General features: G+C 39.7%; 1 protein-coding gene, 1 long non-coding RNA gene and 1 pseudogene across 2 annotated transcripts in view; 2 read left to right on the top strand and 1 right to left on the bottom strand.

The window, feature by feature from the left end:
- Window positions 1–26,503, bottom strand: part of DNAH8 (dynein axonemal heavy chain 8) — a 431,463-nt gene that overhangs the window by 144,729 nt on the left and 260,231 nt on the right. The window contains exons 57-61 of the mRNA XM_078055380.1: window positions 25,975–26,188; window positions 11,085–11,194; window positions 6,263–6,426; window positions 4,751–4,943; window positions 703–825 (exon numbers count right to left, since the gene is read on the bottom strand). Coding sequence (XP_077911506.1) covers window positions 703–825; window positions 4,751–4,943; window positions 6,263–6,426; window positions 11,085–11,194; window positions 25,975–26,188 — 804 coding nt within the window. The remainder of the gene's footprint in view (window positions 1–702; window positions 826–4,750; window positions 4,944–6,262; window positions 6,427–11,084; window positions 11,195–25,974; window positions 26,189–26,503) is intronic.
- Window positions 752–2,476, top strand: LOC144379085 (heterogeneous nuclear ribonucleoprotein A1-like; annotated as a pseudogene).
- Window positions 2,508–26,503, top strand: part of LOC144379086 (uncharacterized) — a 231,690-nt gene continuing 207,694 nt past the window's right edge. The window contains exon 1 of the long non-coding RNA XR_013441270.1: window positions 2,508–2,781. This is a non-coding gene — a long non-coding RNA (uncharacterized LOC144379086). The remainder of the gene's footprint in view (window positions 2,782–26,503) is intronic.

Below are 26,503 nucleotides of genomic sequence, written 5' to 3' on the forward strand. Positions count from 1 at the left end.
TCTTTTTTTTTTTTTAATTTGATTTTATTATGTTATGTTAGTCACCATATATCATTAGATTTTGATGTAGTGTTCCATGATTCATTGTTTGCATATAACACCCAGTGCTCCATGCAATACATGCCCTCCTTAATACCTACCCATCACCGGGCTAACCCATCCCCTCACCCCCCTCCCCTCTAGAACCCTCAGTTTGTTTCTCAGAGTCCATAGTCTCTCATAGTTCATCTCCCCCTCCGATTTCCCCTTCATTTTTCCCTTCCTACTATCTTCTTTTTCTTTTTTTTTTTTAACATATAATGTATTACTTGTTTCAGAGGTACAGGTCTGTGATTCATCAGTCTTACACAATTCACAGCACTCACCATAGCACATACCCTCCCCAATGTCTATCACCCAGCCACCCCAACCCTCCCACCCCCCACCACTCCAGCAACCCTCAGTTTGTTTCCTGAGATTAAGAATTCCTCATATCAGTGAGATCATATGATACTTGTCTTTCACTGATTAACTTATTTCGATTTAGCTAAGGGGTTTCTGATTAAGCCTTTGTTTCCTGAGACCGTGAACTGATCCACCCTATGGACATGCTTCTATACACTATCTGAAACTATAGATTTCTTCTCTCAAAACATCTGTCTATGAAATTTACCCAATTTTTACATGATCTATTTATGTCAGCAAAGAGTCAATAGTTAGAACCTTAATAAGATGAGTCATTGCATCTTTAAAAAACACTAGATCAAGAGATGTTCCTCTAATGATTTCATTGAACTGTCTCTGGTAGAACTGGAGTTTTTCAGACAGAAAGTCAAAGGATGGGACCTGTGGGTGCAGAGAGAGAAAAAAATAATAATTTAAGAGCCAAAATCTATGAAAGCAGCAATTGTAAAGGCTCTCAAAAGTAATTCTAATTTAAAACAAAAAACAAAAAACACCTAATTTAGGGGCACCTGGGTGGCTCAGGCAGTTAAGTGCCAACTCTTGGTTTCAACTCAGGTCGTGATCTCAGGATGGTGAGATCAAGCCCTGCATCAGGTTCCACACTCAAAACGGAGTCCACTTAAGATTCTTTCCCCTCCTTCTCCCTCCTCTTCTGCTCCTCCCCACCTCGCACTCTCTCTCTCTCTCAAATAAATAAATAAACTCTTTTTAAAAAATAAAAATAAAAACCTAATGGAGATACATTCGTTAGATTACTCCTTTCTGCCCGTGGACGCTGCCGAGTAAGCATCGTTAAAGTCTCCCCTCCCACCACCGACATGTCTAAGTCAGAGTCTCCCAAAGAGCCTGAACAGCTGCGGAAGCTCTTCATCGGAGGTTTGAGCTTTGAAACAACCGATGAGAGTCTGAGGAGCCATTTTGAGCAATGGGGAACGCGTACGGACTGTGTGGTAATGAGAGATCCAAACACCAAGTGCTCCAGAGGCTTTGGGTTTGTCATGTATGCCACTGTGGAGGAGGTGGATGCAGCCATGAACGCAAGGCCACACAAGGTGGATGGAAGAGTTGTGGAACCAAAGAGGGCTGTCTCAGGAGAAGATTCTCAAAGACCTGGTGCCCACTTAACTGTGAAAAAGATTTTTATTGGTGGCATTAAAGAAGACACTGAAGAACATCACCTAAGAGATTATTTTGAACAGTATGGGAAAATTGAAGTGATCGAGATCATGACTGACCGGGGCAGTGGCAAAAAGAGAGGTTTTGCTTTTGTAACATTTGACGACCATGACTCTGTAGACAAGACTGTCATTCAAAAATACCATACTGTGAATGGCCACAACTGTGAAGTAAGGAAAGCCCTGTCTGAGCAAGAGATGGCTAGTGCTTCATCCAGCCAAAGAGGTCGAAGTGGTTCTGGAAACTTTGGTGGTGGTCGTGGAGGTGGTTTTGGTGGGAATGACAACTTTGGTCGTGGAGGGAACTTCCGTGGTCGAGGTGGCTTTGGTGGCAGTCGAGGTGGTGGTGGATATGGTGGCAGTGGGGATGGCTATAACGGATTTGGTAACGGTGGGGGCGCCTGGGTGGCTCAGTCGTTAAGCGTCTGCCTTCGGCTCAGGTCACGATCCCAGGGTCCTGAGATCGAGCCCCGCATCGGGCTCCCTGCTCGGCGGGAAGCCTGCTTCTCCCTCTCCCACTCCCCCTGCTTGTGTTCCCTCTCTCGCTGTGTCTCTCTCTGTCAAATAAATAAATAAAATCTTTAAAAAAAAAAAAAAAGAAAGGATTTGGTAACAGTGGAAGCAACTCTGGAGGTGGCGGAAGCTATAATGATTTTGGCAATTACAACAATCAATCCTCAAATTTTGGACCCATGAAAGGAGGGAAGTTTGGAGGCAGAAGCTCTGGCCCCTCTGGTGGTGGAGGCCAATACTTTGCCAAACCACGAAACCAAGGTGGCTGTGGCAGTTCCAGCAGCGGCAGGAGCTACGGCAGCGGCAGGAGGCTTTCATTACTGCCAGGAAACAAGGCTTAGCAGGAGAGGAGAGCCCGAGACGTGACAGGGAAGCTACAGGTCACAACAGATTTGTGAACTCAGCCAAGCACAGTGGTGGCAGGGCCTCGCTGCCACAAAGAAGACATGTTTTAGACAATACTCATGTGTATGGGCAAAAAACTCGAGGACTGTATTTGTGACTAATTGTATAACAGGTTATTTTAGTTTCTGTTCTGTGGAAAGTGTAAAGCATTCCAACAAAGGGTTTTAACGTAGATTTTTTTTTTTTTTTGCACCCATGCTGTTGATTGCTAAATGTAATAGTCTGATCATGACGCTGAATAAAGGTGACTTTAAAAAACAAACAAACAAACAAACAAAACCTAATGGACTTCCAAACATCTGTCATGGATTACTTGACTTTCAGTTATTTCCATTTTCAGAGGCCTGAAACTTAACTGCATTAGCTGGTTGCCAGTATGAAATCATTCCCTGACCTTTCCCTTCGAAAACCCCAGCGCCAATTCCCACCCCTGGGAACTAAGATTGGAATATAACAAATATTTCTCTGTTTGTATTTGCTTTTTAATATTGCTTATAGATCTTAAAAAATACGCAGAAGTTTTACATTGTTGATACAGTCAAATGGCTTTGAAGTAAATATTCATGTATTTCTTTTGCACAATTTTGTCTCCTCATTCAATTCTTCGACCTACATGCACTTCAGAATTACTTTGTTTGTGACCCTGCTTAAAAAATCTTTTTGGGGGTGCCTGAGTGGAGCAGTCAGTTGGGCATTGTCTCTTGCTTTCGGCTCACGTCGTGATCTCAGGGTTGTGAGATTGAGCCCCACATAGCTCTGCACTCAGCGCGGGGTCTGCTTGGGATTCTCTCCTGTTCTCCCTCTGCTCCTCCCCCAGGCTCTCTCTCTCTCAAATAAATAAATAAATCTTGAAAAAAAAATCCTTTTGGCAGGGCACCTGGGTAGTTCAGTCAGCTGGGCATCTGGCTCTTGGTTTCGGCTCAGGTCATGATCTCAGGGTGGTGGGATTGAGCCCCATGTTGGGCTCCATGCTGAGCGTGGAGCCTGCTTAAGATTTTGGGTGGCTCAGTTGGTTAAGCATCTGCCTTTGGCTCAGGTCATGATCCCAGGGTCCTTGGATGGAGCCCCACATCAGGCTCCCTGCTCAGTGGGGAGCCTGCTTCTCTCTCTCCCCCCTGCTCGTGCTCTCTCTTGCTATCTCTCTCTCTCTCAGATAAATAAAATCTTTAAAAAAAAAAAAAGATTCTCTCTCTCTCCCTCTCCCTCTACCCCTCCCCCACCCACACAAGCATGCATGTGTGCATGCACGCGCTCTCTCTCTCTCTAAAAGAAAAAAAAATCCTTTTGGAGTCCTGTTTCAAACTTCATGAAACCTATACATTAATTTAGGGAGAATGATGTGTTGCCATTTAATCAAGTAAAGTTTTATCATGTTTATCCCTAGATGTTTTACATACTTGTTGCTGTTGAATGAAGTACCTTCCTGTTATAGTTTCTATCTCACGATTGTTGCCAAGAGTTGGCAAACTTTTTCTGTAAAGGGCAGGATTAAAGCTTTGTGGCCCATAGGGTTTGTCACAACTATTCCACTGCACCCTCATAGTGCAGAAGCGGTCCTGGGCCATAAGGAAACAAATCCACGTAGCTGTGGTCCAATACAACTCTGTGTATGAACGCTGCATTTGAATGCCATGTAATTTTCACAGGTCACACAATATTATTCTTCTTCGGATTCTTTTGCCACCCATTTAAAAAATGCAAATTTTAGCTCACAAATCTCACAAAACACAGCCAGAGACCTGGATCTGGCCCATCAGCTGTAACTTGCCAGCCTTTCATACAGAGGATAGTTACTGAGTTTTATATTTATCTCACACTTGGTCATCTTACTGAACTGTTAGTAGTTAAAACAGATGTTCAGTTCTTTTCTATTAAGAGATAATCATCTCATCTGCACACAATATTTTTGTTTTTTCCTATCTGATAATTACATCTTTTTTTGTTTGTTTTGGTCATTTGTTTCATTGCCTAGAACTTTCAAAACCCCATATTAAATAGTGGTGATGATAGGAGGCATCCTTGTCTTATACCTGACTTTAATGGGATTACTGCTAAATTTCACTGAAATATTTTACTTGGTGTATGATGACATGAATCACAACATATAACTAATGTAGAAGTTACTACAACTCCATGGTGGGACTCTGGGGTGCGGAGAAATATACAGTTAGGTGAGTGATCGAAAAGCTCTTTTCAAAGGTGAAAATAAATACCAGTTCATAAATTTTGGGCACTTCAAACACAGAATCCTCAGGTTCATCACCAGTTGGTTCAGGCATCTCACGGAGAAAATCTACGAAGTATGGCTCAGGAAGAATATATGAAGTCACATCTGGGTTAATATTCTCTTCAACTGCTCGAACAAGATGGATATTAAACCATTGCTCATCTTCAGGAGTTATAAATCTGAAAGAAAAATGCAGGAATAAATATGTAAAATATGAAGGCATCCTTCCTAATTGAACATGTCCAACCTCCCTCCACTTCCTGAGGCCCCATCCTACACCGCGGACTTCTCAGAACAGGGGAATAGACAAGGACATAACTCCATTAAGGAGAGTTATAACATTGAGTATTACTTAAAAAAAAATACTGGCAAAGAGTCTCTCCTTGATCAACCTTAGTCTCCTCTGAATCCTCTTCCCAATTAGGCCTTGACTTTTGGACTTCTGTGTCCTTCTTTGCATTGCCCAATTGTACCAAGAATCCTGTCAAGTGGGTTTAATCCCAGAATTTCCCACTCCCCATATCTAATCACCCTTCAATATCTGACCAAATTCCTCATTCCCCATCACCCCCCAGGTAATATCTACTCACCCTAGCCTGCTTTCAGCAAGAATCCTATTAGGTCAGTTTAGCTAGAATCCCTCCCTTACCCTTGATATTTCCTCTCAGTAGTTTTTCCATCCACCAATGTCCCCTAAACTGCTCCGTGGCTATAAATTCCCACTCTTCCCTTGTCATATTTGGAGTTCAGCTCAATTTCTCTCCCCTCCTGCAAAACCCCATCGCGGTGGTCCATATACCCAGTGTGATAATCCTGAATAAAGTCTGTATGCCTTATTGTTTTAACAAGTGTCACAAATAATTTTTTTTTCTTTAACAATACAGATGAGTCACTTAGATGGGGTCAAAGATTCCTAAAATTTGCAATAGGAGTGCAGACTGACGACATTCAGTAGTGGACGAGCGTCCACTTTCTGGTTCTGCAAGCACACAGTGCACAAAGGTCCTTTTCAGACCTACAGTATCAGAGGGGGAAGAGCTGAAGGAGGGGGACCGACATTTGAGAAATACCACATATGTGTGCAATGTTGTGGTAGGCCCATACAGCTTTGTAAGATCAGCATCACCATCCATATTTTATACAGGAGGAAGCTGAGGCTCAGAACAATGACTGAGCCTATGTTCCCAGATTTCACCAAGCAAAAGCTACATGGAGCTCAAACGTCCTAGAAAATATACATAATAAAATTTGCCTCTGAATGTTATCAAGTCTCTGATGATGTGGTGATTTAAAAAAATGTGCTGTGGAAATAATACTCAAGCAGACTGGCAGAGCATTTTTTAACAGGACCAGCAGGTGGGAAATGGCATCAATGCTTCACAAGCCCCAGAGCAAACGAAGACAATACTCTAATTATTTGAGTAGATAATGCAGGAATTAGTCTCATGGTGTCAACTTCTTATACAGTACATTTAAACTCAAGTGCTGTAGTATACACCTGTCTGCAATTACTCTGTTGCACTCGTGTTTGAAAAGTGATAGGAGAACAGATATCGAATCACACTCCTCGGCTTTTATGGTTAACATTCCTTGCCAAATTCTGGAAAGATCTCGAAGATTGAAAATGTAATGAAATTTAGAAGGAGTTGGCAGCATCTTCACCTAGAGATGGACAAAAATGTGTTACTTTTCAGGTAAAACTAAAAGCAGAACTGCTTTTTAGAATTACTTTATTCCATAAATTTTATTTTAAATGAAGTAGGCTGAGTAAATAAACCAAGATTAAGTTTATATTTTTGTCGCAGCACTGATGAGAAAAACACATCATAAATAAACCAACATAGAATTTCAAAGACCATAAGCTCTTGAATCAGATCCATTCCAGAATAACACTTCAGATGCCAATTCCAATGCCTGTTCTATCAGCGTTAGTTGGCTTTGAACAAGTCACTTTCCCCTGAATTCTGAAAAACTATGTGAGTTGTGGGAATGACCGTTTCTAATCATTGTTAACCATATTAGTGTGTACGTGGAAATATGTCATAAGAAAAAACTGGGTGTGAGCTGATTGCCATGCAGTTAAGAACAGTGAAAGTTCACTTCTGAAGTCAATAATGACCATTTCCATAGATTGCTTTAAGGTCTTTAGTATATTTGGATTTCCACCAATATATTTGTATATCATAATCTACATTTCACCATGGAGATCCAAACTCAGTCAGCATGCTTTCACATATCTGTTTATCTAGAATAAGTTGGCAGGCAAGTCTGACATGCAGGTATAATGACAAGGTGGCTTTCCTGGGTTTTGTTTGTTTGTTTGAACACTAACTTATCAGTTCTACCAACTTCAGAATCCAAACGGCCAAAGCTATAACAATGACACATTCTTGTGCGGAGAGATACCAGTTAAGGGATAAACTTGAGGTGTACTAGGCGTGGGAAGCATTGCTGGCCATGTATAAAGATTACAACTGATACCATTAGCATCATTTTGAATGTGAAAACAATAATTCTGGAGAATCAAACTCCCCACAAGATTAATTTGGGAAAGCAAATGCTTTTTTAGGGGCCTATTTATGGAATATGCCCTTTCTACATTGAAAAAGTACCCCCATTGAGCTTATAACATAATCATTACAGGCTAATTCACATTGTAAGTTAAAACAGCAGGTAGCCGGGGAAGACAGAATAAAGACAAGTGTTATTTTACCAATTATCCTTAAATTTCCCTCTTTGCTCAGTTCTATTCCCAGCTAAAATGTTCATTCCACTCACCAAAATGTAAAATCATATTACAAATATGCAGAAATAAAGGGCTAAGGCTGTGTGAATATTGCTTATTTTTTTGCAGTAAAGGACTGCCATGGGATGACAGCCATTGAGGCAATCATTAAAGAGAATCAAATAAATTCCTTTTTTCCCCTCTCCTCACGTCTTAACCTGTTTCTTTCCCTTTAATTTTTGTCAACTCCTTTCTTTCCTCACCTGAGCTTCTGCTTTAATTTTTTTTTTTTTTTAAGATTTTATTTATTTATTTGACAGAGAGAGACACAGCGAGAGAGGGAACACAAGCAGGGGGAGTGGGAGAGGGAGAAGCAGTCTTCCCACAGAGCAGGGAGCCCGATGATGTGGGGCTCAATCCCAGGACCCTGAGATCATGACCTGAGCCGAAGGCAGACGCTTAATGACTGAGCCAGCCAGCTGCCCTGGGCTTCTGCTTTAAAGCTGTGTAAAGTAGGGGCACCTGGGTGGCTGAGTCAGTTGAGCAGCCAACTCTTGATTTCATCTCAGGTCATGATCTCAAGGTCATGGGATCCAGCCCCATGTTGGGCTCCACACTCAGCAGGGAGTCTGCTTGAGATTCTCTCCCCTGCCCCTCCCCCCCACTCTCTCTCTGTCTTTCTCTCAAATTAATAAATAAATCTTAAAAAAAAAAAAAAGCTGTGTAAAGTGATATAAAGATGAAGTAGTATACAAGGGTTAAAAGTGCTTTGTGAGGATGGGAGGCTTAAAGAAAAGATACAAAAAGGGCTGCTTATTTGGGGGTGGGGAGGGGAGGAAGATTCATTCATTATTCAGGGCTATTTTTGACACTTCCTGCTGCCCTTAAGAAGATACCATTGTAACTAAGAAGACAGCATGGTAACTAGCAGCTCAATCTACTAAAATCAGGGAGCTTCTGTTCTAGTGCGGGAGCCTGACAATAGGTAAATAAGAAACAAATATATTGGTAAACAAACAAATTGACAAATAATCATAATAAAAGTCATGGTCAGAAAAAATAAAGTAGGGCCAGAAGACAGATAATGACTGCGATAGGGCCATGGACAGTTACTTTAGAGACAATGATCTGAGAAAGCCCCTCTGAAGGTAAGAAGGATGAGAATGAGTCAAACAAAGTATGGTGGCCCAGAGGCACAAGAAACATGGGGTGTTCGAGGAACAGCGAGAGGGCAGGGCCGCTGGAGCAGAAGGTGGAAGGGGCGAGCAGGGACCAGCTCAGGGGGTGAGTTTCACAGGCCAGAGCAAGGCGTTGGGTTTCACTCTAAGTGTACCTGGGAGCCTCCTGGTGGTTTTGAGAAGGAGTAATGATTTCTCATTTACTTTCTTCAAAAGCATTTTAGGACTGTGTAAAGAACAGACTCGGGGCGCCTGGGTGGCTCAGTTGGTTAAGCGACTGCCTTCGGCTCAGGTCATGATTCTGGAGTCCCGGGATCGAGTTCCGCATCGGGCTCCCTGCTCAGCAGGGAGTCTGCTTCTCCCTCTCCCGCTCCCCCCTCTTGTGCTCTCTCTCTCTCTCACTCTCTCTCTCAAATAAATAAATAAAATCTTTAAAAAAAAAAAAAAGAACAGACTCTAGGAGGGCAAAAAGAAAGCAAATGGCTGCATGGTCCAGAGGGCAGGTGATAGAAGCATCTATCAGGGGGGTCACTCTGAGATGGCAGAGAGTGCTCAAGCTTTGGGATATATTCTGAAAGCATGGTAACTGAGACTTGCTGATGGATTGGAAATAGAGGGATGAGGGAGACAAATCAAGGCTGGTGCCAGTTTTTTATCTGAGGAGAAGGATCAGTGGTGTTGCTATTAGCTAAAAAGATGCAAAAGTCTGAGGGAAGGTCATATTGAAGGACAATTAAGAGTTCTGTGTAGACACGTTAACTTTAAGATGGTTATTGGACATCTAAATGGCGATGTCTACTAAGCAGTAGGAAATCAGTATGGAGCCAAGCAGAGAGGCCTGGAATGGAAGCACAGATTTTGAAGTCATCAGCACGGAGATGGTGTTTAAGGCCTTGGAGCTGGAGAAACCATCTGGGTAAAGAATACAGACAGGGGAGAGGTCCTAGAGTTGAGATCGGGTGCACTCCAGTATCTAGAGGAAGGGAAGAAGAGGGGGGACTTTTAAAAAGGTAACTTGTCAGGTAGGAAGAAAACTAAGATCATGAGTTTCCTTGGAAACCAAGTGAAAAATGTGTCGAGAGGGAGACTTTTATGTCAAATGCGCTAAAGAGTCAAGTAAAAGGAAGACATCAACCTTTGGATTTGCCAAGACTGAGATCTTTGGTGACCCTGATGAGAGCAGTGGAATGAAAGCTTGTGGAAAACAGGTTAAAGAGGTAAAGAAAGATGAGAAATGGAACCGGTAAACATTCATATAACGAGAAAAGCTTTGATGGAAAGACAACCAGAAGGCCAAAGCTTTTCAGGAAAATATGTATATAATCACATGAGTGTGAACAATGGATGGATCTGACCGCAGAAAATTATCTCAGACACTCAGCCCTGGCCATTCATTTTGAGTTTTCTTTAAGAGAGGCAGAACGGCATGTGCAAAGATCCTGTCTTGGCAAGGGGCAGACCCCATGCAAGGAACAGGGCATTATGTGGGGCAGACCCCATGCAAGGAACAAGCATTTCATAAGGAACACCTTCCTCTCTTTATAATTCTCTTATCTAGAATTCCCCCAGGAATCTGAGAGGTTGACACCCTCCAAGTTTCCCCAGGACATAAGCTTCCTCCCAGATATGTGTAATTGGCCTAATGAATGTTTTTTGGCAAATACCTCAGCCTTGTTTTAAGCCTAGGTCTGAGATGTCACAGACCTACGTTTAATTGCTTTTGCATGAGTCTGCTTTGAGCCATCTGGTGACAGCTACAGGTTTGCTGAGCTTTACTTAGGGCACTGACCTGTATATTAAAATCTAGACTGGTGGTGCAGTTGGTTAAGTGTCCAGCTCAGGTTGTGATCTCAGGGTTGTGAGACCGAGGCCAGTGTCAGGCTCCACGCTTAGCGTGGAGTATGCTTGAGACTCTCTCTCCCTCTCGCCCCCACTCTCTAAGGTAAATAAATAAATCTTATCTAAATATATATATCTATTTTGTTAAGTACACTTCCATCCATTTACTAATTCCCGTTCCATCTCAGAGACTCACACAAGTTTGACTTTAAGTCTCAGGTAGCTAAGAATATCCAGAAATTCATGTATTCAGTCAGCCAGTAAACATGTGAGTGTCTGACATACAAATCAGAGTAACAAGTGGAAAAGCAGTATTCTCATTTTAGCAAAATTCTACTTTATCTTGGATGCCGTGTGTGGTTTATAGTAATATCTCATACATATGGAAAGCATCATCTAGTTGGAATATTTGCTCCCTGGAAGGAAAATGTGTCATAAATCTATTTGAGCACCTAATTTGTCTTTTTCAAAAAAACCCCACTACTCCATAATGTGATGATAAGTTCATGAGCCATGAGGTGAGAACGGACCGAGTAATAGTTGACTTTCTGTTATTACGGACAACAACGCTTCTGTACCTTCGTCCACTGCCACAGCATTCTGCCTGCTGAAACTAAATTTGCAATCATCTCACATACTTCAAGTTTGAACTTTCTGCAAGGATCAAAGTACCCACAGCCAATAAGTCCTGGAAAATAAAACAAGATTGAAGGTGCACACTTATGAAAAGATTACAAGGTGCATGTTTATCCCGGTGAATAAATCATGATAAGACTGAGTAAGCTGGGTGACATTAAGAATTTCTCTCAAGGAATCAACTAAGACTGGAAGTCAGGAGTGGGGCCAGCAAAGCTTAGTGTGTAGTGATAAGCATCTTATATGTATTAACTCACTTAGTCTTCCCCACATCCTATGGAAAAGGATCTCAGATAGATATTATCATTATTCCCATTCTGAGTTTAGTAACTTGCCCAAGGTCGCACAGCTTGTATGTGAGTGGATCTGAGATTTGAACCTGAGCAGCCTGGCTCTGGAGCCCATAAAATAGCACTCACCCTGAAGCATATAAGGGCTGGAAAAGAATTTAGAGACTACTTGCTCATATCACAGATATGGAGACCGGACCAAGACCAGGAAGGGAAATTGTTCAAGGTCACATGGATTGGTTGTTGATAGAATTGGAATCAGGACCCACACTTTGTGACCCTGGCCTGGGCTGGTGATATAATGGTCCCTTGGAAACACCCAGCACAATGACAATCTGACACAGTCACCCTCAGGAAGGACTGGGTTGTAGATTTATAGACTGTTCTTAAATTCTCAGTGTTTTTGGTTTTAGACTGCAAAAACAGATTTACTCTACTTCACTCCAGTGAGATTTCATGTTGAATAATACCTTCAGTTCTGAGCATGGTATTTTCAGAGGAATGGAAACAGGAATATTTGCTCAGCAATGCAGAGCAGGTTTATGAAAGGTGGAGCAGCTAAAGAAACTGGGATTCATTCACGTGGACCGAAGAAGAGTAGCCCTGAGGGGAACATCAAATTGTCCTATGAAGTCAGGGTTGGTTGTGTTCGATGCCTGCAAGACCCTTCTGCTTCCTGAAATCCCGTATTCTAGATCCCTGACTTCCTGTGGGACAAGGATTCTGTAAGAAGCATGGCATCTGGCATCGGAAACAGGATTAACACCACACCTCTGCCACACGCTAACTGAATGGCCTTGACTGGGCAGTCGTTTCACTTCTCTGAGCCTCAGTTTCTCATTTCTTTCTGTCTTTAGTTTTCAGTATTAATCATATTGAAGCGTGTATAAAATAGTTTAACAAATAAACACTCACATACAGTCTACTAGATTGAGAAACACAACCGTGCCCCAGTATACTAGAAACCCCCATTTGTCCATCCCTGTCCACAACCCTTTCCTTCCTCCAAGAGCAGCCACTACTCTGACCTGGTGAGAATCTGTGACTCACTTTTCTTTATAGCTTTGCCACTTATGGTTTTGACCTTTAACCTTTTCTTTAACTTCAACTTTTGAAATTTAATTTAATGGGATCATATCACATATTCCTTTGTGACTTGCTTCTTTTACTCAACTTATTTCTAGGATTCATCCACATGGGAACCTGTAGCTGTGTTTATTCATGTTCCCTGCTGCATAGCTTCATGCTGTGGGCCTACACCACAATTTATTGACCCAATGTTACTGTCAAAAAATATTTGGATTATTCCAAGGTTTTTGCTATCTTGAACATTGTTCTATAAACATGCTTGTGTGTCTTCTGGCACACATGTACAGAATCAAGTAAAGATGGATTAAGGGTTTAAATATGGAAGGCAAAACTATAATGTTTGGAAGAAAATATAGGCGAGTATCTGCATGACCTCTGGGTAGGAAAGGACTTCTTAAATGCAACTCAAAATATGCAAATCATAAAGGAGACAAATGATAAACTGGCATATGCCTGGGAGTGGAACTGCTGTGGGTGTCCACACGTTCTGCTTTACCAGCAGGTGGTAAGTGTCTCAGTTCCTGCCCATTCTCACCAATGCCTGATTTTGTCAGAATTTTTCATTTTTTGCAAATCCAGTGGGTATAAATGGTATTTCCTTGGTGTTTTAAATTTGCATTTTCCTGAATATTAGTATGTCTATCATCTTTACATTTGTTTATTGGTCATTTGCTTTCCTCTTCTTAACGTGCTTGGTTTTGTGTCCATTTTTATATTAGGATGTTTGCTTTTCTCTGATTCATAGGATTTCTTTAAGTGTTCAGATTACTAACTTTTTTTGTTTTATTGCATATGTTGAAATTTTTTCTTCCACTTTTGAGGCTTGTCTTTTCACTCTTTAATGTTGCTTTTTAGACAAACAAAAGTTCTTTATTTTAATCTAGTCAAACTTGTCGTCTCTTTCCTTATGGTTTACGCTTTCAGAGTCTCACTTAAAAAGTTCTTTCCTAGAAGAGGAGTTAAGATGGTGGAGGAGTAGGGGGACCCTAAGCTTGCCTCATCCCTTGAATACAGCTAGATAATTATCAAATCATTCTGAACACCCAAGAAACTGATCTGAGGACTAAGAACAAACTGCACATCTAGAGGTAGAAAAATGTCCACATCATACAAGGTAGGAGCTGCTGAGAGGTGATTTGGGAGAAGAAAAGAATTGCAGGTGCTGCAAAGGGGAGGGAGCCTTTATCGCAGATAGAGGAGCAAGAGAGAAAGAGTGAAGCAGCAGGCAGGGGGTTGCACAAGAAAAACTCTTTCCCAAAACCATTGACTGGGAAAAGGAGAGGGGCTGACTACCACAAGTCTTTATAAGCAATGGAGCTCAAAGTCTGAAGTTCTAGACATCTGCACCATCACTGGGGTTGTGCCTGGCAGGCTTAGTGGTGGTCTGGTGGGGAAGGAGGGCAGAGGCCCAGGAGTGTGCAGTGTGGTCTGAGGATCCCCTGGGTCACATGGGGAGAAACAGTTCCCCTTTGGGGGAGTACATTTGGGAGTTGTGGCATGGCCTCTCCAGGGGACTCATTGAGTGGGGAAAAAAAAAGAACAAAAGCAACAAAGACTAGAAAGAAACAGAGAACATCATCAGATATACCAACTTTACAGGTAACACAATGTCACTAAATTCATATCTATCAATAGTCACTCTAAATGTAAATGGACTAAATACTCCAAACAAAAGACATAGGGTATCAGATTGGATAAAAACACAAGATCCATCTATATGATGTCCACAAAAGGCTCATTTTAGACCTAAAGATACCTGCAGATTGAAAGTGGGGGGATGGAGAACCATCTATCATGCTAATGGACATCAAAAGAAAGCCAGAGTAGCCATACTTATATCAGACAAACTAGATTTTAAAACAAAGACTATAACAGAGATGAAGAAGGGCATTATATCATAATTAAGGGGTCTACACATCAAGAAGATCTAACAATTATAAATATGTATGCCCCAACTTGGAAGCACCCAAATATATAAATCAATTAATAACAAACATAAAAAAAACTCATTGTAATAATACAATAACAATAGGGGACTTTAACACCCCACTTAACAACAATGGACAGATGATCTAAGCAGAAAATCATCAAGGAAACAATGACTTTGAGTGACACACTGGACCACATGGACTTAACAGATATGTTTAGAACATTTCATCCTAAAGCAGCAGAATATACATTCTTTTTGAGTGTACATGGAACATTCTCCAGAATAGATCACATACTGGGTCACAAATCAGGTCTCAACAAGTACAAAACCATTGAGATCATTCCCTGCATATTTTTGGACCACAATATCATGAAACTTGAAGTCAACCATAAGAAAAAATTTGGAAAGACCACAAACACATGGAGGTTAAAAAACATGCTACTAAAGAATGAATGGGTCAACCACAAAATTAAAGAAGAAATAAAAAATTACATGGAGGCAAATGAAAATGAAAACACGACAATCCAAAACCTTTGGGATGCAGCAAAAGTAGTCCTAAGAGAAAAGTATATTGCAATACAGACCTACCTCTAGAAGCAAGGAGCTAGAAAAGGAACATCAAACAAAGCCTAAAGCTAGCAGAAGAAGGGAAATAATAAGGATTAGAACAGAAATAAATGATATAAAAAAAACAGAACAGATATATGAAACTAAGAGCTGATTCTTTGAAAGAATTAATAAAATTGATAACCCCCTAGCCAGACTTATTAAATGGAAAAGAGAAAGGACCCAAATAAATAAAATCACGAACAAAAGAGGAGAGATCACAACCAACAGCACAGATATACAAACAATTATAAGAGAATATTATGAAAAATTGTATGCTAAGAAATTGGGCAAATAGGAAGAAATGGACAAATTACTAGGAACATACAAACTACCAAAACTGAAACAGGAAGAAATAGAAAATTTGAACAGATGCATAACCAGTAAAGAAATTGAATCAGTAATCAAAAATCTCCCAACAAACAAAAGTCCAAGGCCAGATGGTTTCCCAGTGGAATTCTATCAGACATTTAAAGAGGAGTTAATAGTTATTCTTCTCAAACTGTTCCAAAACATAGAAATGGAAGAAAAACTTCCAAACTCATTCTACAAGGCCAGCATTACCTTGATTCCAAAACCAGACAAATACCCCACTAAAAAGGAGACCATCCCTGATGAACATGGATGTAAAAACTCTCAACAAGATACTAGCAAATCGATTCCAACAGTACATTAAAAGAATTATTCACCATGATCAAGTGGGATTTATTCCTGGGCTGTAGGCATGGTTCAATATTCACAAATCAATCAACATGATACACCACATTAATGAAAGGAAGGATAAGAACCAGATGATCCTCTCAGTAGATGCAGAAAAAGCGTGTGACAAAGTACAGCATCCATTGTCTTTATTTATTTATTTATTTATTTATTTATTTATTTGAGAGCGAGCATGAGCTGGGGGTGGAGGGGTAGGGGCAGAGGGAGAGGGAGAAGCAGGCTCCCTGCTGAGCAGAGAGCCCGATGTGGGGCTCCATCCCAGGACTCCAGGATCATGATCTGAGCTGAAGGCAGACACTTAACTGACTGAGCCACCCAGGCACTCCACAACATCCATTCTTGATAAAATCCCTCAACAAAGTAGGCTTAGAGGGAACATATCTCAACATAATAAGGGCCATCTATGAAAGACCCAAAGCTCTCATTATCCTCCATGGGGGAAAACTGAGAGCTTTTCCTCTATGGTCAGGAACAAGACACTAGATGGCTTGACAGGCAAATTCAACCAAACATTTAAAGAAGAGTTAATACATATTCTTTGCAAACTATTCCAAAAAAAGAAAAGGAAGGAAAACTTCCAAATTCATTCTATGAGGCCAGCATTATCCTGATACCAAAACCAGATAAAAACACCACAGAAAAAGAGAACTTTGGCCAATACCTCTGATGAACATAGATGTAAAAATCCTCAGTAAAATACTAGCAAACTGAACCCAACAATACATTAAAAAAATCATTAACTCTTTTCTGGGAAAGGAGCAAGATGGCAGAGGAGTAGGAGACCTGGATTTCATCTGGTGCCAGGAATTCAGCTGGATACGAATCAAACCATTCTGAACACCTACGAACTCAACAGGAGATCGAAGAAAAGAATAGCAACAACTCTCTGAACAGAAAAGCGACCACTTTCTGGAAGAGTCATATTCTATCCCTTCATAGTAGTTACCCTTATTTTTGGTATATATATATAAGTTGTTCTATCTTTAAAATTTTCAGATACAGTTTCTTCTAACAGATCAAAATATACCCTAAATCTCTAGTGTATGGCTTTGTTCTAGTCTCCTGCCTGATCACATTCTCTCCCTTTTTATTTTTAAATCCTCTTCTTTCTTTTTTCAAACAACTTCTTATCAATTCCTTTTATAAAATCTTTTATAATTTTCATCTTTACAGTCATATTCTATCCCTTCATCTCCTTCAACCCTTATTTTTGTACATATATAAGTTTTTCTTTCCTTAAAATTTTGGGAGGCACTTTCTTCTAACAAACCAAAATATGCCCCAAATCTAGTGTGTGGCACTGATCTATGCACCAGACTGATCATATTTGATCATATTCTGTTTGTTTTGTTTTGTTCTGTTTTTGTTTGTTTTTATCTTTTTCTTTTTTTTTTTTTTTTCTTTTTCTTTTTTCTTTCTTTCCCTTTCTTTTCCCCCAGTTTCAGGTCTTTTCTCATTTGTTTAGAGTATATTTTCTGGGGATGTTGTTACCCTGTTAGCATTTTGTTCTCTCATTCATCTATTCTCCTCTGGACAAAATGACAAGAGAGGAAAAATCACCTCAACAAGAAGAACAAGAGGCAGTACTGACTGCCAGGGACCTAATCAATATGGACATTAGTATGATGTCAGAACTAGAGTCCAGAATGATGGTTTTAAAGATACTAGCTGGGCTTGAAAGAAGCATGGAAGTTATTAGAGAGATCCTTTCTGGAGAAATAAAACAACTAAAATCTAACCAAGTCGAAATAAAAAAGGCTATTAATGAGGTGCAATAAAAAATGGAGGCTCTAACTGCTAGGATAAATGAGGCAGAAGAGAGAATTAGTGATATAGAAGACCAAATGATGGAAAATAAAGAAGCTGAGAAAAAGAGAGATCAACAACTACTGGATCACGAGGACAGAATTCGAGAGATAAGTGATACCATAAGACAAAACAACATTAGAATAATTGGGATCCCAGAAGAAGAAGGGGGGGGCAGAAGGTATATTGGAGCAAATTATAGCAGAGAACTTCCCTAATTTGGGGAAGGAAACACACATCAAAATCCAGGAGGCACAGAGGACCCCTCTCAAAATCAATAAAAATAGGGTCAACACCTCGACATCTAATAGTAAAACTTAGGAGCCTCAGAGACAAAGAGAAAATCCTGAAAGCAGCTCAGGAGAAGAGATATGTAAGCTACAATGGTAGAAACATTAGATTGGCAACAGACTATCCACAGAGACCTGGCAGGCCAGAAAGGACTGGCAGGATATATTCAGAGCACTAAACGAGAAAAAATATGCAGCCAAGAATATTATATCTAGCTAGGCTGTCATTGAAAATAGAAGGAGAGATAAAAAGCTTCCAGGACAAACAAAAACTAAAGGAATTTGCAAACACAAAACGAGCCCTACAAGAAATATTGAAAGGGGTCCTCTAAGCAAAGAGAGAGCCTAAAAGCAACATAGACCAGACAGGAACACAGACAATATACAGTAACAGTCACTTTACAGGCAATACAATGGCACTAAATTCTTACCTTTCAATAGTTACCCTGCATGTAAATGGGCTAAATGCCCCAATCAAAAGACACAGGCTATCAGATTGGATAAAAAAACAAGACCCATCGATATGCTGTCTGCCAGAGATTCATTTTAGACCCAAAGACACCCCCAGATTGAAAGTGAAGGGCTGGAAAACCATTTACCATGCTAATGGACACCAAAAGAAAGCTGGGGTGGCAATCCTTATATCAGACAAATTAGATTTTAAACCAAAGACTGTAATAAGAGATGAGGAAGGACACTATATCCTACTTAAAGGGTCTATCTAACAAGAAGATCTAACAATTGTAAATATCTATGCCCCTAACATGGGAGCAGCCAATTATATAAGGCAATTAATAACAAAAGCAAAGAAACACATTGACAACAATACAATAATAGTGGGGGACTTTAACACCCCCCTTACTGAAATGGACAGATCATCTAAGCAAAAGATCAACAAGGAAATAAAGACTTTAAATGACACATTGGACCAAATGGACTTCAGAGATATATTCAGAACATTCCACCCAAAGCAATGGAATACACATTCTTCTCTAGTGCCCATGGAACATTCTCCAGAATACATCACATCCTGGGTCACAAATCAGGTCTCAACCGGTACCAAAAGATTGGGATCATTCCCTGCATATTTTCAGACCACAATGCTTTGAAACTAGAACTGAATCACAAGAGGAAAGTTGGAAAGAACTCAAATACGTGGAGGCTAAAGAGTATCCTACTGAAGAATGAATGGGTCAACCAGGAAATTAAAGAAGAATTAAAAAAAAATTCATGGAAACAGATGAAAATGAAAACACAACTGTTCAAAACCTTTGGGATGCAACAAAGGCAGTCCTAAGAGGAAAGTATATAGCAATACAAGCCTTCCTCAAGAAACAAGAAAGGTCTCAAATACACAACCTAACCCTACACCTAAAGGACCTGGAGAAAGAACAGCAAATAAAGCCTAAACCCAATAGGAGAAGAGAAATAATAAAGATCAGAGCAGAAATCAATGAAATAGAAACCAAAAGAACAGTAGAACAGATCAACGAAACTAGGAGCTGGTGCTTTGGAAGAATTAACAAGATTGATAAACCCCTGGCCAGACTTATCAAAAAGAAAAGAGAAATGACCCAAATCAACAAAATCATGAATGAAAGAGGAGAGATCACAACCAACACCAAAGAAATACAAACAATTCTAAGAACATATTATGAGCAACTATATGCCAGCAAATTAGATAATCTGGAAGAAATGGATGCATTCTTAGAGATGTATCAACTACCAAAACTAAACCAGGAAGAAATAGAAAACCTGAACAGACCTATAACTACTAATCAAAAATCTCTCAACAAACAAAAGCCCAGGGCTGGACGGCTTCCCAGGGGAATTCTACCAAACATTTCAAGAAGAATTAATACCTATTCTTCTGAAACTGGTCCAAAAAATAGAAATGGAAGGAAAACTTCCAAACTCGTTTTATGAGGCCACCATTACCTTGATCCCCAAACCAGACAAAGACCCCATCAAAAAGGAGAATTACAGACCAATATCCCTGATGAACATGGATGCAAAAATTCTCACCAAAATACTAGCCAATAGGATACAACAGTACATTAAGAGGATTATTCACCACGACCAAGTGGGATTTATCCATGGGCTGCAAGGTTGGTTCAACATCTGCAAATCAATCAGTGTGATACAATACATTAATCAAAGAAAGAACAAGAACCATATGATCCTCTCAATAGATGCAGGAAAAGCATTTGACAAAGTACAACATCCTTTCTTGATTAAAACTCTTCACAGTATAGGGATAGAAGGTAGATACCTCAGTATCATAAAAGCCATCTATGAAAAATCCACAGCGAATATCATTCTCAATGGGGAAAAACTGAAAGCTTTTCCCCTAAGGTCAGGAACGCAGCAGGGATGTCCACTATCGCCACTGCTATTCAACATAGTACTAGAAGTCCTAGCCACAGCAATCAGACAACAAAAAGAAATAAAAGGCATCTGAATTGGCAAAGAAGAAGTCAAACTCTCACTCTTTGCAGATGATATGATACTTTATGTGGAAAACCCAAAAGACTCCACCCAAAAACTGCTAGAACTCATACAGGAATTCAGTAAAGTGACAGGATATAAAATCAACGCACAGAAATCAGTGGCATTCCTATACACCAACAACAAGACAGAAGAAAGAGAAATTAAGGAGTCTATCCCATTTACAATTGCACCCAAAACCATAAGATACCAAGAATAAATCTAACCAAAGAGGCAAAGAATCTGTACTCAGAAAACTATAAAATACTCATGAAAGAAATTGAGGAAGACACAAAGAAATGGAAAAACGTTCCATGCTCATGGATTGGAAGAACAAATATTGTGAAGATGTCAATGCTACAGAGCAATCTACACATTCAATGCAATCCCCATCAAAATATCATCCACTTTTTTCAAAGAAATGGAACAAATAATCCTAAAATTTGTATGGAACCAGAAAAGACCCCGAATAGCCAGAGGAATGTTGAAAAAGAAAAGCAAAGCTGGTGGCATCACAATTCCGGACTTCCAGCTCTATTACAAAGCTGTAATCATCCAGACAGTATGGTACTGGCACAAAAACAGACACATAGATCAATGGAACAGAATAGAGAGCCCAGAAATGGACCCTCAACTCTATGGTCAACTAATCTTTGACAAAGCAGGAAAGAATGTCCAATGGAAAAAAAAGTCTCTTCAACAAATGGTGTTGGGAAAATTGGACAGCCACATGCAGAAGAATGAAACTGGATCGTTTCCTTACACCACACACAAAAATAGACTCAAAATGGTCAAAAGACCTCAATGTGAGACAGGAGTCCATCAAAATCCTAAAGGAGAACACAGGCAGCAACCTCTTCGACCTCAGCCGCAGCAACTTCTTCCTAGAAACATCACCAAAGGCAAGGGAAGCAAGGGCAAAAATGATCTATTGGGACTTCATCAAGATAAAAAGCTTTTACACAGCAAAAGAAACAGTCAACAAAACCAAAAGACAACCGACAGAATGGGAGAAGATATTTGCAAATGACATATCAGATAAAGGGCTAGTATCCAAAATCTATAAAGAACTTCTTAAACTCAACACCCAAAGAACAAATGATCCAATCAAGAAATGGGCAGAAGACATGAACAGACATTTTTCCAAAGAAGACATCCAAATGGCCAACAGACACATGAAAAAGTGCTCAATATCGCTCGGCATCAGGGAATCCAAATCAAAACCTCAATGAGATACCACCTCACACCAGTCAGAATGGCTAAAATTAACAAGTCAGGAAACGACAGATGTTGGTGGGGATGCGGAGAAAGGGGAACCCTCCTACACTGTTGGTGGGAATGCAAGCTGGTGCAGCCACTCTGGAAAACAGTATGGAGGTTCCTCAAAAAGTTGAAAATAGAGCTACCCTATGATCCAGCAATTGCACTACTGGGTATTTACCCCAAAGATACAAATGTAGGGATCCGAAGGGGTACATGCACCCCGATGTTTATAGCAGCAATGTCCACAATAGCCAAACTGTGGAAAGAGCCAAGATGTCCATCGACAGATGAATGGATAAAGAAGAAGTGGTATATATATACAATGGAATATTATGCAGCCATCAAAAGGAATGAGATCTTGCCATTTGCAATGACGTGGATGGAACTGGAGGGTGTTATGCTGAGCGAAACAAGTCAATCAGAGAAAGACATGTATCATATGACCTCACTGATATGAGGAATTCTTAATCTCAGGAAACAAACTGAGGGTTGCTGGAGTGGTGGGGGGTGGGAGGGATGGGGCAGCTGGGTGATAGACATCGGGGAGGGTATGTGCTATGGTGAGCGCTGTGAATTGTGCAAGACTGTTGAATCACAGATCTGTACCTCTGAAACAAATAATACATTATATGTTAAAAGAAGAAGAAGAAGAAGAAAATAGCAGGAGGGGAAGAATGAAGGGGGGGGAATCGGAGGGGTAGACGAACCATGAGAGACAATGGACTCTGAAAAACAAACTGAGTGTTCTAGAGGGGAGGGGGGTGGGAGGATGGGTTAGCCTGGTGATGGGTATTAAGGAGGGCACGTTCTGCATGGAGCACTGGGTGTTATACGCAAATAATCATGGAACACTATATCAAAAACTAATGATGTAATGTATGGTGATTAATATAACATAATAAAAAAGAAATCATTCACCACAAATAAGTGAGATTTATTCCTGGGTTGCAAGAGTGGTTCAATATTCGCAAATCAATCAACATGATGCATCACATCAGTAAGAAAAAAGAGAAGAACCCTATGATCATTCCAATAGATACAGAAAAATCATTTGACAAAGTACAACATCCTTTCATGATAAAATTCCTCAACAAAGTAGGCTTAGAGGGAATATATCTCAACATAATAAAGGCCATCTATGAAAGACCCAAAGCTCACATTATCCTCAATGGGGGAAAACTGAGAGCTTTTCCTCTAAGGTAGGAATATGTCAAGGATGTCCAGTCTCGCTACTTTTATCCAACATAGAACTGGAAGTCCTTGCCATAGCAGTCAGACAACAAAAAGAAATAAAATGCATCCAAATCATAAGGAAGAATTAAAACTTTAATTATTTGCAGATGACATAATACTATATATAGAAAACCCAAAAGACTCCACCAAAAAAAACTGCTAGAACTGATAAACCAACTCAGTAAAGTCTCAGGATATAACTCAATGCACAGAAATCTGTTGCATTTCTATATACCAGTAATGAAGCAGCAGAAAAAGAAATCAAGGAATCGATCCCATTTACAATTGCACTGAAATCCTTAAGGTACCTAGGAATAAACCTAACCAAAGAGGTAAAAGGTCTGTACTCTGAAAACACTTATAAAAGAAATTGAAGAGGGCACAAAGAAATGGAAAAACATTCCATGTTTATGGCTTGGAAGAGCAAACATTGTTAAAATGTCTATATGACTCAAAGCAATCTATACATTTAATGCAATCTCTATCAAAATACCACCAGCATTTTTCACAGAGCTAGAACAAACAATCCTAAAATTTGTATGGAACCACAAAAGACCCCAAATAGCCAAAGCAATATTGAAAAAGAAAAGCAAAGCTGGAGGCATCATGATTCTGGACTTCAAGCTATATACAAAGCTGTAGTCATCAAGACAGTATGCTACTGGCACAAAAACAGACACATAGATCAATGGAACAGAATAGAAAACCCAGAAATAGACCCACAACTATATGGTCAACTAATCTTCGACAAAGCAGGACAGAATATCCAATGGAAACAAGACAGTCTCTTCAACAAATGGTGTTGGGAAAACTGGACAGCAACATGCACAAGAATGAAACTAGGCCACTTTCTCACACCATACACAAAAATAAACTCAAAATGGATGAAAGACCTAAATATGAGACAGGAATCCATCAACATCCTAAGGGAGAACACAGGCAGCAACCTCTTTGACCTCAGCTGAGGCAATTTCCTACTAGACACGTCATCAGAGGTAAGGGAAACAAAAGCAAAAATGAACTATTGGGACTTCATCAGGATAAAAACTTCTGCACAGTGAAGGAAACAAACAAAACTGTTGGCAACCTGCAGAATAGGAGAAGATATTTGCAAATGACATATCTGATAAAGGGTTAGTATCCAAAATATATAAAGAACTTATAAAACTCAACAACCAGAAGACAAATAATCCAGTTAAGAAACGGGCAGAAGATCAGAAAAGATGAATACCCAACTTTTACATCAACATGGATGGGACTGGAGGAGATTATGCTAAGTGAAATAAGTCAAGCAGAGAAAGTCAATTATCATATGGTTTCACTTATTTGTGGAACATAAGGAATAACATGGAGGACATTAGGAGAAGAAAGGGAAAAATGGGGAGGGGGAATTGGAGGGAGAGATGAACCATGAGAGACTATGGACTCTGAGAAACAAACAGGGTTTTAGAGGGGAGGGGGGAGAGGGTATTGGTTAGCCCGGTGATGGATATTAAGGAGGGCACGTACTGCATGGAGCACTGGGTGTTATACGAAAACAATGGATTGTGGATCACCACACAAAAACCAATGATGTACTGTATGGTGACTAACATAACATAATAAAATTAAAAAAAAAAAGAAATGGGCAGAAGACATGAATAGACATGTTTCCAAAGAAGACATACAGATGGCCAACAGACACATGAAAAGATGCTCAACATCACTCATCATCAGGGAAATACAAATCAAAACTATGATAAGATGCTACCTTGCACCTGTCAGAATGGCTAAAATCAACAACACAGGAAACAACAGATGTTGGCGAGGATATGGAGAAAGGGGAACCCTCTTACGCTGTTGGCAGGAATGCAAACTGGTGCAGCCACACTGGAAAACAGTTTGAAGGTTCCTCAAAAGTTAAAAATAGAACTACCCTATGACCCAGCAATTGCACTAGTAAGTATTTATCCAAAGGATACAAAAATAGTGATTTGAATGGGCACATGTACCCCAGTATTTATAGCAGCATTATCAACAATAGCCAAACTACGGAAAGAGCCCAAATGTCCATCGACTGATAAATGGATAAAGAAGATATGGTATATAGATATACAATGGAATATCACTCAGCCATCAAAAAGAATGAAATCTTGCCATTTTCAATGACGTGGATGGAGCTACACTGTATTATGCTAAGAAAATAAGTCAGTCAGAGAAAGACAAATACCATATAATTTCACTCATGTGGAATTTAAGAAGCAAAACAGATGAACATACGGGAAGGGAAAAAGAGAGAGAGAGATTGAGGGAAGAAAACCATGAGAGACTCTTAACAACAGAGAACAAACTGAAAGTTGATGGAGGGAGGTGAGTGCAGATGGGCTAAGTAGGTGATGGGTATTAAGGAGGACACTTGTTACGATGAGCACTGGGTATTATATGTAAGTGATGAATCAATCAATCAATCAATCAACCAATAATTCTTTCCTACCCAGATGTCATTCAGGTATTTTCCTATATTTTCTTCCAAATGTTTTTTAGGTCTTTAATCCATCTGTATTGATTTTATGCTTGGTGTGAGGTAGGGGTTCAATTTTAATTATTTTTACATTATAATTACTAAATATCCCATTACCATTTACTGAAAGTCTGCTCTTTCCCTTCTAATCTATAGTACTTGCTATATCAATTAATGTGCATATGTGCATGGGTCAATTTCTGCTGCATGTCTTCATATACATGGTTTTTGATGAAAAAAGTTATACAAACCTAAATTTGTTGTCAAAAAAATCTCATCTCATTAACATATAAAAAATGCTACTTTTGACTTGATATATTGTTAATCTGTGATAGATCTGCCGTCATTCATTAGCCCAAATTTCTCTGATTAATCATATCAAGAAAACTAAAACCTTAAAGCCAAATTTCAACAAGTCTATTTCTAAATATTTTTAGAATGGGCTATAAACCTGAGTCTTCTTAATATTTAGTCCCTCTCTTCTGGTATTTATCTCTCCACTTCAGATACTTAATCCCTACTACAGACAGAGCCTTTTTATCTCTTAAATAAGGTTTTGCATGGCTTTTGTCCATTATGTAATACAATAAAAAAAAGAAACATCAAAAATAGTCATACCAAAAATTTTGTCTATTGAAGCATTTGAAGGCAATGTGCAATTAAACACAGTAAACTGTCTTTTTAAACGTTGGGGAATATCATTTCGACCACCTCCAGGGTGGATCATTGCTGCTATGATCTGTACATCAACAATAGTAGTGAAGTCTCCAGGCTTATCCAAGCTATACATTCCTTCCATTTCCATCATTTGTCGCACAATCTCATTAGTTATCTGAAATTTTATACAGTGATACTTTAGTAACATATCACTATCATATTTCTCCACAACTCCTATAAAATAGTACACTTGGGATTAGAAGAAAATATTCAACTCTTGTCAATGAAGTGTTTGTGAATGTTGATGGTCACCTGCAAGGCAATTTGATTTAAATGCTACCACTCATGAACAAAACCATAAGCTAAACATCTGGATTGAGTCCAGTGTGCTCTTTACCACGTTGATAAAATGGATCTCCAAAGAAATTTAAATACGTGAGTTACAGAATAGTTGGCACAATTACAACAGTAGTCAGAGTTACAAGTATCA

This window comes from Halichoerus grypus, chromosome 9, assembly GCF_964656455.1.
Source record: "Halichoerus grypus chromosome 9, mHalGry1.hap1.1, whole genome shotgun sequence".
NCBI classification, from domain to species: domain Eukaryota; kingdom Metazoa; phylum Chordata; class Mammalia; order Carnivora; family Phocidae; genus Halichoerus; species Halichoerus grypus.